Genomic DNA, 13,235 nt, shown 5'->3' with positions numbered 1-13,235 from the left:
ACTCAAAACCTACATATGTCTACGAATGGGTGGTTTAAATTGTATCTAATCATTCTCAGCATTACTTTAGCATATCTCTAGTAATTGATTATACACACATACAATTTATCATAATTTCAAATAATTCACAGAATCCATACAAAACTTAAGAAATCTTAGGTACTCACACAGAACTTTCAGGATCATCCACACAGAATTGGTCAGATGTTCACATAGAACTGGTCAGACGTCCACACAGAACATCAGAAAAAAGGTTTGCCCACACAGAGTCAACCCTACCCCGCTCACACAGAACGGTCCGGCAACTATTACCTAGTGATCCCATAACAAAATACTCACACAGAGTAACCCAGGGCATACCTGGCTAGCACATTTAAAATAATTGGAATTCATCACATCTGAGGGTCACTTAGACAAATCACACAGATGCACAGAATGAGGTCCTTCTTCCAATAGGGCTTCACCAAGTGCCGTGTTTCACCTAGAACACACAGTCCCCTGGCTCCTCACCCCGACAGACCTCACCAAATCCCCACTGTGATCAATTCAGTGTCAGGAGGGCTCTTGGTCACTGGCAACCGCACAGTGCAGAGTATCTTTTGAGTCCACAAAACCCCCAGATTACTCTCCTCTGACTCGGCCCTGCTTACGCCGCCATGGTGCCTTCCTTACAAAGGAATTCACGCTCAGAGTATACATAACAGGCATAATTAAAAAACTTGACTTCAAATCTGTGTGTGGTTCGCTCACCTTTTTCTTTAAAAAAAACTCAGTTCGAGATGTGGTATCCACTCGGCTCGCTTCCTCTTAGATCAAAGGTTGGTCCATCTGCTTCATTACCGAAGTGTGGTTCTCCCTGAGATCCCAAGTTTAGGGGATCCCTCGTGCCCAATTTATTTACCTAGATCGTAGGAACGGTCACCGAGTGAAGATTCACATCCCCTCCTCGTCGCCAAATGTCGTGGAAATTTCCTCTATTTACCAAATCATGAGCGCAAACCACACACAAGTCAGAGTTAGTTATCAAAGTCCATCTTTAATTATACGAGCTCTATCACAACCCTGTGACTCTCAGATCAATTCAGTGTCTATCCATGAATTCTCTGAGAGCCCCCTCTACATTGCAACTGAGATCCTTTAATAGCAAAGAACACACATAGTCAGACAGCATAGACATAATAAATCGTTCAGCTTTGTGTCCTTACTCAAACCCCAGAACCATAAACCAATCCTCCATATCAACAGGCATATATATCAAATTGTCATTTAGATACAACCAATTCTAAATACAACCAATCCTGGACAAGCTCACGGAGAGGAGAGTGAGGCTATAGGTTAAGATAAGAGGGAGCATAGAATGATTCCAGACACTGCCATCCTCCTCTCCCCGATGGGAAAAGTAGGGAGTGACTGGCACACAGACACAGTAAAGCAAAAGAGCAAAAGATATGTTTACACATGATGACACCTTGACCTCTCCCCTCTCTGCGTCCCATGCAACTTAGTCTTGACATAGAACAGATACTGCAACCCTGCCACAGTATTATACAAAAATAACATTCTGAAGAGAACTAACTTACAAACATATGATGAATATAAAACATCTTACCTATGTTACCACCTAATTCTGATTATTCCCCAATAGTACCCCCTATAGCACCAGGGTCAGTACACTCTCAAATGTTGCTATTTGCCATCATTGTAAGCCTGCCACACACACTCTATACGATACATTTATTAAACATAAGAATGAGTGTGAGTTTTTGTCACAACCCGGCTCGTGGGAAGTGACAAAGAGCTCTTACAGGACCAGGGCACAAATAATAATAACAATAATGTAATGACCTGACTAGATCAAAAAGGAACAATTGTCCAGACAGGAGATAGAGTTTACGAATTGACGGTTTATTACCAACTTTACACAGGCTACTGTTTGGCCGTAGCCCACGCCAAATAAAAGAAAGATACCCCACAAGCCCAGAGAGATAACCCTCTTGTGAAGCCCAGACGTAAGAGAGAGAACAAAGGTTAAACCTGGTCTTAACTTCCAATGCTCCATCCCCCTGCCCAACCCCCCTCCACGCCATTCCGCCAACCGCCAGGATGCCCGGCATCAGAACATTCCAGGCATTCCCGTGATTGGCAGATAGCAGGTTGATTGGCATGTCGGACCCCGCGAACACTGGGTACTGGTTAGTACAGCACAACCACCTACTAGCCTAACACACAACACACAGCTGTCTGTGCGGGTCGCTACACAGCCCCCCACCCCCACCAAAGTCCCTCGTCCCTGAGGGAACAAACAAAGTCTCTGAAGCGACCCAGAGGTCTCCTTTACCTGTGTGGCCGTGATGGTTGCAGAGTGCCCCTCTGGGAACCAGGGGATGAAGGCAGGGATATGGGGGACAAGGAAGCGGGAACGGGTAATACAGTCCGTGGCTCTGGGGAACCACGCGGTGACACAGGGAGGGAGACAGGGGGAGTGGGAACGGGTAATACAGTCCGTGGCTCTGGGGAACCACGCGGTGACACAGGGGGAGTGGGCTGTTTGGAGCCTTGTCTGCGGCACCTGGGGGTGGGTGCCTGGAGAATGTCATTGGGGGTCCCTGGGGTTTGGTAAGAAGAGGCCCCTCTGTATGGGGCTAACCTGTCCCGGTGCAGTGTCACCTTTCTCCCCCTGGGAGGAAGCTGCACCCGGTAAACAACCTCCCCTCTCCAGGACACTGCAGGGTCCCACCCAGTGACTGTCCAACTTGGGGCATCTGCCTTTTTTTCTTAGGGGGCTGTAGACCCAGACCAGCTCCCCAGCCACAAAGTGCCTTCCCCGGGTGTGCACGTCATAGTTCCTCTTCTGCCTCACACCTGCATTCACCAGCTGCTCTCGAAGGTGTGGGCTGTCTCCAGGCGGTCCTGGAGTCTCCGGGCATACTCCGGCCCCGGGGGAACATGAGGGCTATCCAGGGGCCGACCAAACGCCATCTCCGCAGGGGTGCGGATCTCTCTCCCCAGCATGAGGAGGGTAGGCATGCAGGAGGTGGAGTCTTGGACAGCGGTGCGGCATGCCATGAGGACCATAGGCAGGTGCTTGTCCCAGTCACGCTGGTGTTTGGCAGAGACGATGGCTGTCGTGGAAAATTGGTTCAAATATGACGCAATCAAGAACTTTGTGAAAATCAATAGGCTTTTAATAAAAAGATATCGCAAGCCGGAGTGGTCCGCGGAACACACACACTTTTTCAGAGCACTCGCTCTGAGTTATACACATACCATATAAGCCCCTCCCATATGCAAATGAAGTTACATCCCAATCCGTGCATCCTGCTTGTTCAGCCCAATAACGCCCACATCTGCTTTCCATTAGATCCTAATGATGACAAGACCCTTGCTTTGTCCCTTCACTCAGCTTAATGCGTTCTCCTGTTTGTGTGTTATCTAGGGTCAGCAACTATGTGTCTCCTCTGTTTTTAGCGTGCTCAGCTATACTAAAAATACTATACATTCCTCTATGCTATAGGCTTGCTTTGTCCCTGCACTTAGCTCAATGTGTGTCTTTATCTTGGATCAGCAGACTGTGGGTCTCCCCTGTCATTCCTTCAGCATCTTCATGTCCTAAGAATATGTGAGTCATGTCTATAATCCATCAGTTGGTCATTTGGCTGACCCCCTCCTTTGTATATCCCTCTGACCTTTGTATGTCCAGCTATCCTGGCGCCCAACGTGGGGCCCTCTCCCATGGCCCCACTCTGGCTTCCTGTCCTATACAATAGACAATGCCTTTTACCAGAATGGCAAATGTACTCTATAAGTGTTACATTATTTATGATCTTCCATATATGTACATAATTTCTCCCAAATGGCCAGCTGCTGTCCAAGCGATTTGTTGAAGCGCTCCAAAAGGCCATCCCTTTGAGGATGGAGAGGAGTAGTGCGGGTCTTGTGCATACCCAGCCTCTCACACATGGTGGCGAACACACAGGACTCAAAGTTTCTGCCTTGGTCGCTGTGGATGGACTCTGCAGCTCCAAACTTGCTGAACATCCCCGCTGTCAGGGCGTCAACGATGGTCTTTGCCTCCTGGTCAGGCAGAGCATAGGCCATTTTGTGAAATAGTCCATGGCCGTGAGCACCCAGCGGTTTCCACTGTCTGTGGTGGGGAACGGCCCGACTACATCCACTCCCACCCTCTCCATGGAAGCCCCCACTGGGAACTGTTGGAGCCGAGCATGAGAGCGGCCTGGGGGGCCCTTTCTCACTGTGCAGTTGTCACAGTGGTGACAAATGTCCCCCACATCCCTCTTGTGCTGCCCCCAATAAAAGCCCTGATGGAGGCGGCGGAGTTTTTGTGACCCCAAAGTGTCCAGTCCCAGACCCCCCATGATTACTCTGGAGCACAGCCTCCCGCAATGCTTTTGGGACCACCACCTGCCACCTCTCCTCTCCCGTAGCTGACTCCTTCCATGCCCGCTGTAGCACAACATCAGCCAGCCGCAGTCTCTCAAACTTTGACCACAACCCTTTGGTCACGAGTGAGAGCGCTGTCACCTCTTCCCATGGTGGTCTCACCTGCGCCTCTACCCACTGTAGCACTGGCTGTAGGTCTGTGTCCTGTCCCTGCTGCTGCCTCCATTCAGCCACATCAACAGTCTGCAGCTCACAGCAGACAGGCCGCTCGCCTGACACACTGTGGCACAGACCCCCTCCTCTGCACACAGCTTTCTCTCCCGCCCCTCTCTCCGCTCACAGTGGCGGCAGCCGTCTGCAGTACAGGGCCGGCAGGACATGGCGTCGGCGTTGGAGTGGCGTGCCCTGCCCTGTGCACGACTGTGAAGTCATACGGCTGAAACTCCTCCAACCAGCGTGCCACCTGCCCCTCTGGCTCTCTGAAAGACATGAGCCTATGGAGAGCAGAGTGATCAGTCACTACAGTAAAGGGCAGGCCACCCAGGTAGTACTTGAAGTGTTTGATGGAAGACACAACAGCCAGGAGCTCCCGCCGTGTGACACAGTAGCGGCGCTCATGTTTGTCAAATGTTTTGCTGAAGTACGCCACCACTCTCTCCCCCTCTGGCCCCACCTGGGCCAGCACCCCACCCATGCCCACATCGCTCCCGTCTGTGTCCAGGATAAAGGGCAAGGTGAGGTCAGGGGGGGCCTCGATCAGTGCAAGTTTGAGGGTGTTGAACGCCTCCTCACACTCCACTGTCCAAGTGAAGGCCTTGTCCTTCGGCAGCAGGCGGTTCAGGGGAGCAGCGACGCTTGAGAAGCCCCGTACAAACCTCCTGTAATACGAGGCCAGGCCCAGGAAGCTCTTCAGCTGACGCTGATCGGTGGGGGTGGGCCAGTCTCAGACAGCCCCCACCTTGTCCTCCATGGTGCTGATCCCCTCCTTCCCCACTCGGTGGCCCAAGAAGGACACCTCTCTCCTCATGAAGTGGCACTTCTTGGGGTGGAGCTTCAGACCTGCGGCAGCCACCCTTTCCAGCATACGCCGTAGCGCCCCCAGGGCTGACTGGAAGGAGCTGCCATGTGCCAGGATGTCATCGAGGTATACCAGACACTGCTGTCGGGGGATGCCATCCAGCACCCTGTCCATCAAACGCTCAAAAGTAGCTGGAGCGTTGCACAGGCCGAAGCACAGGACCTTGAACTGCCAGTGTCCTCTGTTAGTGGAGAATGCAGTTTTGGCTCTGGCCTCTGGGGAGAGGGGTACCTGCCAGTAGCCACTGCGGAGGTCTAGTGAGGAGAACCAGGAGGACACCCTAACCAGGTCCAGCGACTCATCGATACGTGGTATGAGTCCTTCCTGGTTACCTCATTCAGCCGCCTGTAGTCCGCACAGAACCTCAGCTTGCTCCCCTTCTTCGGAACCATGACGACTGGCGCCGCCCAGGGGGTGTCTGAGGGCTCGATGAAGTCTGCCCGCTGCATCTCCAACACATCCTTGTCAGCCGCCTCCTGGCGAGCCAGCGGGATACGGCGGGGACCAATCTTGATGGGTCCAGCATCACCTGTGTCGATCTCATGCTGCACCAGATGAGTCTAACCCACCTCTTCCTCACTCAGCGCAAAGCTGTCTCTGAATTCAAACAGCAACTGCCACAATCGTCCCTGCTGCTCGGGGTCAAGACCAACACAGTTCCTCCCCCATATCTCCCTCACTGCAGACAGTGTCCTCTCCCCTCCCATCTGGGGTAGCTGGGCTGGGGGGGTGCGGCCCGGGCTCACTCACAGAGGGCTGTGTCGTGGAGGTAGCTGGGGGAATGTAACACACAGCCGTAGGTGACAGGGGGCTGGGGAAAAGTCACAGACAGATGTGGGGGAGGGGGGCAGCCATGAGTCTCTGCTGCTTTAACTGTTGGAGTAAAGGGTTTGTTGGGTTGAGTGAATGTGACATTAGGGGGGGGCCATGGTGACTGCTGGCCCTCCCTGGAAGCTCAGTGTGCCCCCATTTAGGTCTAACTGGCAGCCTGTGCTCCTAAGAAAGTCCAACCCCAGTATACAAGGGTCCTGCACAGCCGCCACCCACACAGGATGACGCACAGACCTGCCCCCTACTGTCAGAGTCATTAATCCCTTCCCTTTCATGGGTGCCAGCTCACCTGTGACTGTGCGGAGCTGCACAGTTGTGGGCTCACACTGAGTCCAACCTGGCACAATATCTGGCCTCACCAGGGTTACTGTGGACCCAGTGTCCACCAGGGCAGAGCAGGGCACCCCCTCTATGGTGACAGGGACATGACAAAAGTCCCCAACACAGGTCCAGCCCACCACAACAACAGGCTCCATCCGCTTGCCCTCGTCTGCTTCTGGGGGAAGTGGAGCCTTGCTTCTCCATCTGTGCCGGTGGGCTCCTCCTGAAGAAGATGGTGGTTGGGATAGAAAACCAGGGGTCCGCACTACCCGGTCTATGTGGACCATGAGCCGTTTCCCTGAGCTCTGGGGGGCATGGGGCAATTTCGGCGCAGATGGCCTGGCTGGCCACACTGGCCTGGCTGGTCCCGTGCTAGCTCGCTCTGCACGGAGGGGGGGCATATGTGTGAGCATATGTGTGAGCATATGCCCGCTGAAAGAGGCTCTCAATGTCATTAGCTAGCACCCGTAGAGGCTCTCCAGGCTGCCTGCGTCTATTACTCAGTTCGGAGCGCAGTAGCCCAGCCAACTGCAGTGCCCTTTCTTCATTCGACCGCCCCCTAAAATGAGCTAACAGTTCAAACTGAGCATGAAAAGCTTCCCAATCCGCCTTACCGGAATACTTCGGGGTCTTAACAGATACGGATGCCGCCGGGAGCCGGTGCGCCGCCATGTTTGTTTACATCCTAAGCCCCAGATTCCTTGTCCCGCCGCGTCAACGTCACCCCTTCTGTCCGCCCACCAGAATCTGCGCGAAGCACAGTCAACGAAGCACTCATGCCCGTTTCAGCCGCCATCACTCATGTCGGACCCCGCGAACACTGGTAAGTACAACACAACCCACTAATAGCCTAACACATAACACACAGTTGTCTGTGCGGGTCGCTACACAATTTTAGGCGTATGTGACGCAGCTCACTTGCCAGACATGGTCCCAGCAATTTTGTGCCCTATAGGCAATATCAAATGCACAAAAATAACTTAAGAAATAGGTTAAATTACCAGAGATTCTGACATACCCCTTACATTGTATTACAGGGCTATATCAGCCAATATGCTAGATGTAGTTTGAAGAGAGCAGAGTTGGAGAGACTTGCACTTTCTCTTGAGATATTTTTTATAGCCTACCTTTTAGGAGTGAGAAGATTTTCTGACTGTGAAATATGGGTGATCAATATTTAGGCCTATTTCTAGGCCATGGGTCATATTAGATTGTATGAGAAATATGAGAAATGTGAATTAGATGACCCCAAATATGGAAGGACCCCCAGACCCCCTGCCAAGTTATGTCCCCCTCTGCAAATAGCACTGCTGGGTAATTTAAAAAGTCATAGTCAATCGATTAATAATACTCTTAGCAAAAATGTTTATTTTTAATTTACATTACGTAGAATCTATGAGAATAGAACGGTTCAGAACTTTTGTGAAACATCACAGCACAGTTGAAAAATATGTGTTATAGGTGTTTTTTGGATGGTCAATTTCCTTCAAGTTATCCTCCATTTTTTTGTTGTTGATGCCACTATGCTTGCAGCCTTCTATAATTGTGACAGATGGTACATTCAATGAACTGCTTTGAACAGTGTCTTCCTTAAACAAACCAATCAAGGCGTGTGGATGGTAAATGTTTGACCACCAAACACCATGTTTGGCCTGACCCTTCTGAGCTATGCTTATTGTTCTTGGTGAAATTACTGTATATTGGAATTAAGATATTTTATCATATACATACAAGGTGAGTTACATCATGCCATGTCTGAAATCTTTGAATGAACAATTGTATTTTGGGTTGACAATAGGCTTGTTAAAGTTCTCCACTTTATTTTAAGCTGAATGACGATGTCAAGCTCTTCATTGCATCATCAGCTGTTAATGCCTTCCAGTCCTCTGGGATATGAGCGGGAACTGACCCTTTGTCCTTAGCTATTCTTGCATTGAATTTGGCCATCACATACTTCCAGTAGTCTGAAGCCTTGATGCTGGAATCTCCCATTATGATCCAGTCAGGGTAATATTTCTGGTAGTCCTTGTATGGGTGAGGTTTGTCTCCTGTCAGGGTGGTCTGGAAAGTGTTTTCACTAATCACATCAGAGGAACATATGTCAGTCACTAACACTGTTGTCTCTGAACACTCCAAACCACTGACACCTTGTGGACGGTGAATGGAGGTGAAGTGTTTGGTATGCTCCTTACCTCCTGCTTCACAGGGTGCACAGCAGAAGGGACATACCTCCCCACAGCCAAACAGGCTGGTGAACATCTTGTCCTGAGGCTTGAATGGCAGAGATCTGAGCCTCTCTCTGATATCAGTCCTCCGATCATACTCAGCTTCTAGTGACTTCTCCATTTCTCCCACAAACTCTGTGAGGTAGCCAGCAAACTGTTCTGTGTCTGCAGTGTTCAGAATCAAGATCAAATTCAGAGCATCCTTTGGAAAGACAAGCTTCTCTACAAGGTTACTGCAGATGTTCTGAATGAAAGTCTTGATATCATTTGCAGGGCTAGATGTATTTCTGATGATAGAAATTGAGTTAGTGATTATCTTGACTATCTCTGTTAGATGTTTATTCTCCAATGTCTTTAAACTGCTATCCTTTGAGAGCTGTTTGACAATCTGGTCAAACAGCCAGTCCTTCACAAACATTTCATAATGGTTAATGTATTCTCTGTATTTCTCATATTCTCCATCAGTCAGGAGTTGTTTCAGAATGGCGAACTGGAAAGCTCCTCGGGTGCTGTAATCCTCTGACCCTTTACCGGTCTTCACTTCATCAACCACATCAGGACCAATCAATTTGGTCACATAGTCCTGTACAGCTGGTTGTAAACACAGCTTTGTGAACTCCTCTGCTTTTTTTTGGCACTGGTCTCGGTTCCGAAACAAGTCTTTGAACTCTGTAAGGTACTTGTTCTTAGACTGTTCCAGACACTTCCTTGGATCATTGACGGCAAAGAAATGATCATGGCTATTTTGAAATTCTCTTGCTGCTATGCCACAGATGTGTAGTTTGAGGGAAACCTCACATTCTTCACAGACTTTACATTTGTTGTTTTGTTGCAGTGCTACATCAATCATTATCAGCAGCTCTTTGATGTAAGTGTCATGGTAATCTTCTTTGCTTTTCACCTGCTGGGTTATAAACTCCTGACACTGTGTTATGATGTCATCACACAACTCTTGTAGTTTCTTCCTGTGATGGTTGAGATCATAGTACTTGACTAAGCTCCTACGTTTCTTTACCGAAACCACTACAAAGGCTTTTTTCCCACAATCCACCAGTCTGGTTCCAACCAACATCTTGTTGGCATGACTCCCCCTTGTTAACAGATTATCACGTAACATGAGGAAGGTGTCTTGAGCCACATCTCTTCTTGGGAGTCCTTTGAATTGGATTTCAGACAGAGTGTTCCTCCACATGTTTTCAAACTCTTCACTGAGGGCCTCATCTGATAGAACTGATTCTTTTTTTCTACAGTTCTGCAGCAGAGCCAGGACCTGTTTTTCCATTGTTTTTGTCTGAGAACTCTTGATGTTGTTCAGTTCTGTTATTCCCTCTTTGATTTCAACAGCTCCTTGCAGTTTGTTCTTCACAGTGTTTTCTGTCTCTCGTCTCAGTGTTTTGGCACTGGACACAAAGTCCTCCTTGTATTTTTCCACCAGATTGACATGGCCATCTTGCTTTTCAAATAATTTTACTAGATTGTCTTGAATTTCCTTTTCTCCCTCTGAAAGCTTCTCAGATGCCTCCATCATCAATTCACTTAGCACATCTCTTATGGACCTCTGAGGATTTTGATCTGTCATGCCAAAATTGGAAATGTTTGTTTCAGCACTCACCATCCATTTATACATCGCCTTCTGGAAGGCCCATTCCCAACCATTGTACTCAGAGCATAATCTAGAGTATGCATCTGCAACCAAGCTGTTTCTGAAACTGAAGATGAAGTTCTCAAATTTCACTGCCTCCCACAAGCTTTGTGTCCACTGCAGGAAATGTGTCAGGTCGTAATTTTTCGGACATTTTACGAAGTCTTGCATCAAGCTCTTTTTGAGATCGTACACCGCCTCACTGTAGCCAGCATTGACTGGAGCCATAGGGGGAGTCCCATGCCAGAGTCCTGGGATGTAGCAGCTGCTTGTGTGTGGGTCATACTCCATTAAGTCAGTGAACTTGGTGATATTCTCCTTCTCCATTCTAGCTGCTGCTTGGGTCATTTCATTCAACTGTTCCAACAACGTCTTCCTGTCCCTCATGTTGTTGTCATGAGCAGACATGTCTGACACATTCTGGTGCACAAAATGACACACTGGCTTCTTCCCCACTTCCTTCATCCTGATAAAAGCATGAACCACAATCTGTAGAATGTCTTTCATTTCTGTGGAGTTCTCCATGGCCATGTTGATGATAGTGACATCACTTAGTCCAATCACCAGTGTTGCCAATTCATTGTCATGTTCATGGCTATCATCTAGTTGAGCCAGCTCTGGTGATTTCAACCCCTCTGTGTCAATGACCATGATGAAGTCACATTTCAGCTCCTCCTTGAGGTCTTTGTTGACGGTTATAAGTTGCATGAAGGCGCCTCTGGTGCATCTTCCACTGCTGACGGCAAACTGGACCCCAAACATGGTGTTGAGGAGAGTAGACTTTCCAGTGCTTTGGACCCCTAAAACTGTCACAACACGGATCTTACTGTTGTATTTCACAAGAGTATGAAGCTGAGTCAGTACAGCTGATATCCATTTCAGAGGGATATTTGATGCATCTCCATCCACAAGCTCAATGGGGAAACCATCCAACAGCATCTGAGCACACAATCCAGGGAGATGCTCCATCTGTTTCCTTTGAGGACTGTCTTCAGGGAGGGAGCAGGCAGCTTCATATAACTGGCCCAACTCACGCAGGAAATGTTCAAGTCCCAAGGAGCAATCAGACATTTGCCTATCCAAATCTGCAATGTCTTTTTTCTCTGGATGATTTTGACAATGCTCTTTGTACTGCTCCCGTAAACCAGACAAGTTCTGCCGAGAGAGATTGTCCAGATTAATCTGCATCCATTTGAGGAAATAAGATCGCTCCGCTTTTGAACTTGACATGCCAGTTATGAAGTTTGTCATTGCTTCTGTCATATCAAATCTTTGTTGCTCCTCTCTCAGCTCTTTCTCCTTTTTCTTCAGAGAGCTCTTGTAGTGTTCAATGTCTTGACTCCCTGCTTTTCTCAGTCTACATCTCTCTTTATCCAACTGGGAAAGCTCTTTCCAGATTTGCCCTTGTAAGGGTAGCTGTTTGTCTTTGAATTTAATTGTGTCTTTTATGTTGCTGGTGATTTCATCTGCCATCTTCTTGGCACTCTGACACTCATCATTGTCTTCATCAACCAGAATCCCACTCTGACGAGCTACTTCAGCCATGTTTTCAATAGTCAATCTGTTTGGACTCATTTCAATGATGTCACAGACAGATGACTGTAATGTTTTTACCAATTCTGCATCATTTTTATTTCCCTTAACAATCACATTTTTTGGCTTGATACTGAATTCTGTGGTGAATTTTCTCAATGTGTTTTCTGTGAATGTTTTGCTCTGCAAGCTGACAACCAGAAATAACTCTGCCTTTGTGTCTTTGGTTTTCAACACCTTCATATCTGACTCGAAATCATCAGTGAAAATGTAAACTGCAGCTGATGTTTGACACAGAAAGGAGAACTGTGTTTCAAAGGACCTGATGTCTCCTCTGAGATTGGCCACCGCCACAGGCTCTGTGAACATGTCTATGTTTCTGTTCCCACATGGAAAGTACCAGCTGATTTCAACCAGACCATCTGAAATTCTACGAGGGACATTACCGCATTCCATTTCACGATGAACAAATGTGTCAGCGTACTGTTGAGGGTTACTAAGCAACTTATTCAAAATCTGAGACTTGGACAAGCTACTCTCTCCTAACCTAACAAAGGACACCATAGGAATATCAGAATCCACAACTCTCTCCTCCATGAAGGACTTTGTGTCTACTTGTGAAGACGGTCTAAACTTCTTCACTATGTCTCTCAAGGCCCACAGCATCAAAGTGCTTTGTTCTGTATCACAGTTGGGCAGCAGCAGAGGAACAGCAAACTGACACATGGACATTTTTTTGACCATGTCCTGCTGCAGGAAACCATCTGAGCACAGAAACAGGGCTGTGATAAGGTCTAGGGGGTTTACAATTATATGACCTTCTTCCCCTGGAAAGAAGAATTTCACATTCCTTGCAGACACGTTCATTCTCAACAGTTTCTTCAGTAAACACAAAGGTGAGGATTGAGGAGTTGGAGCATCTTCTAGCACTTGGTCATCAAGTGCCAGCATGGTTTTCACTGACAGTTTCTTCATACAATGGTCGGTCAGTCCCACTTTCTGAATGTATGATTTCAGACTGAGCTCTGCAATAACAAATGGGGACAACATACTTTGGACAGCAATCAAGAAAATATGAGACTGTTTGTTAACACTAGCTTGACAGTAGCAAGGTAATGAAGTTTGCAGTCACTCTTAGGCCATGGATTACTTATAAGGTAAGAAAACTATGACAACATATTCAATGAAGATGTGGGCATGCCTC

At 48.1% G+C, this 13,235-nt stretch overlaps 1 protein-coding gene across 3 annotated transcripts in view; it reads right to left on the bottom strand.

Annotated features, from left to right (window-relative positions):
• Positions 1-1,884: 1,884 nt before the first annotated feature.
• LOC112238313 (interferon-induced very large GTPase 1) overlaps positions 1,885-13,235 on the bottom strand; it is a 67,831-nt gene continuing 56,480 nt past the window's right edge. For all 3 annotated transcript variants that reach the window (XM_024406887.2, XM_024406890.2, XM_024406889.2), the window contains exon 9: positions 1,885-13,056. In XM_024406887.2, the coding sequence (XP_024262655.1) occupies positions 8,450-13,056 (4,607 nt within the window). In that variant the 3' untranslated portion in view covers positions 1,885-8,449. The remainder of the gene's footprint in view (positions 13,057-13,235) is intronic.

The sequence above is a fragment of the Oncorhynchus tshawytscha genome, unplaced genomic scaffold, assembly GCF_018296145.1.
Source record: "Oncorhynchus tshawytscha isolate Ot180627B unplaced genomic scaffold, Otsh_v2.0 Un_contig_3536_pilon_pilon, whole genome shotgun sequence".
NCBI classification, from domain to species: domain Eukaryota; kingdom Metazoa; phylum Chordata; class Actinopteri; order Salmoniformes; family Salmonidae; genus Oncorhynchus; species Oncorhynchus tshawytscha.
Note: the sequence above shows the minus strand (reverse complement) of the source record. Positions and strands in the feature narration are given on the sequence as shown.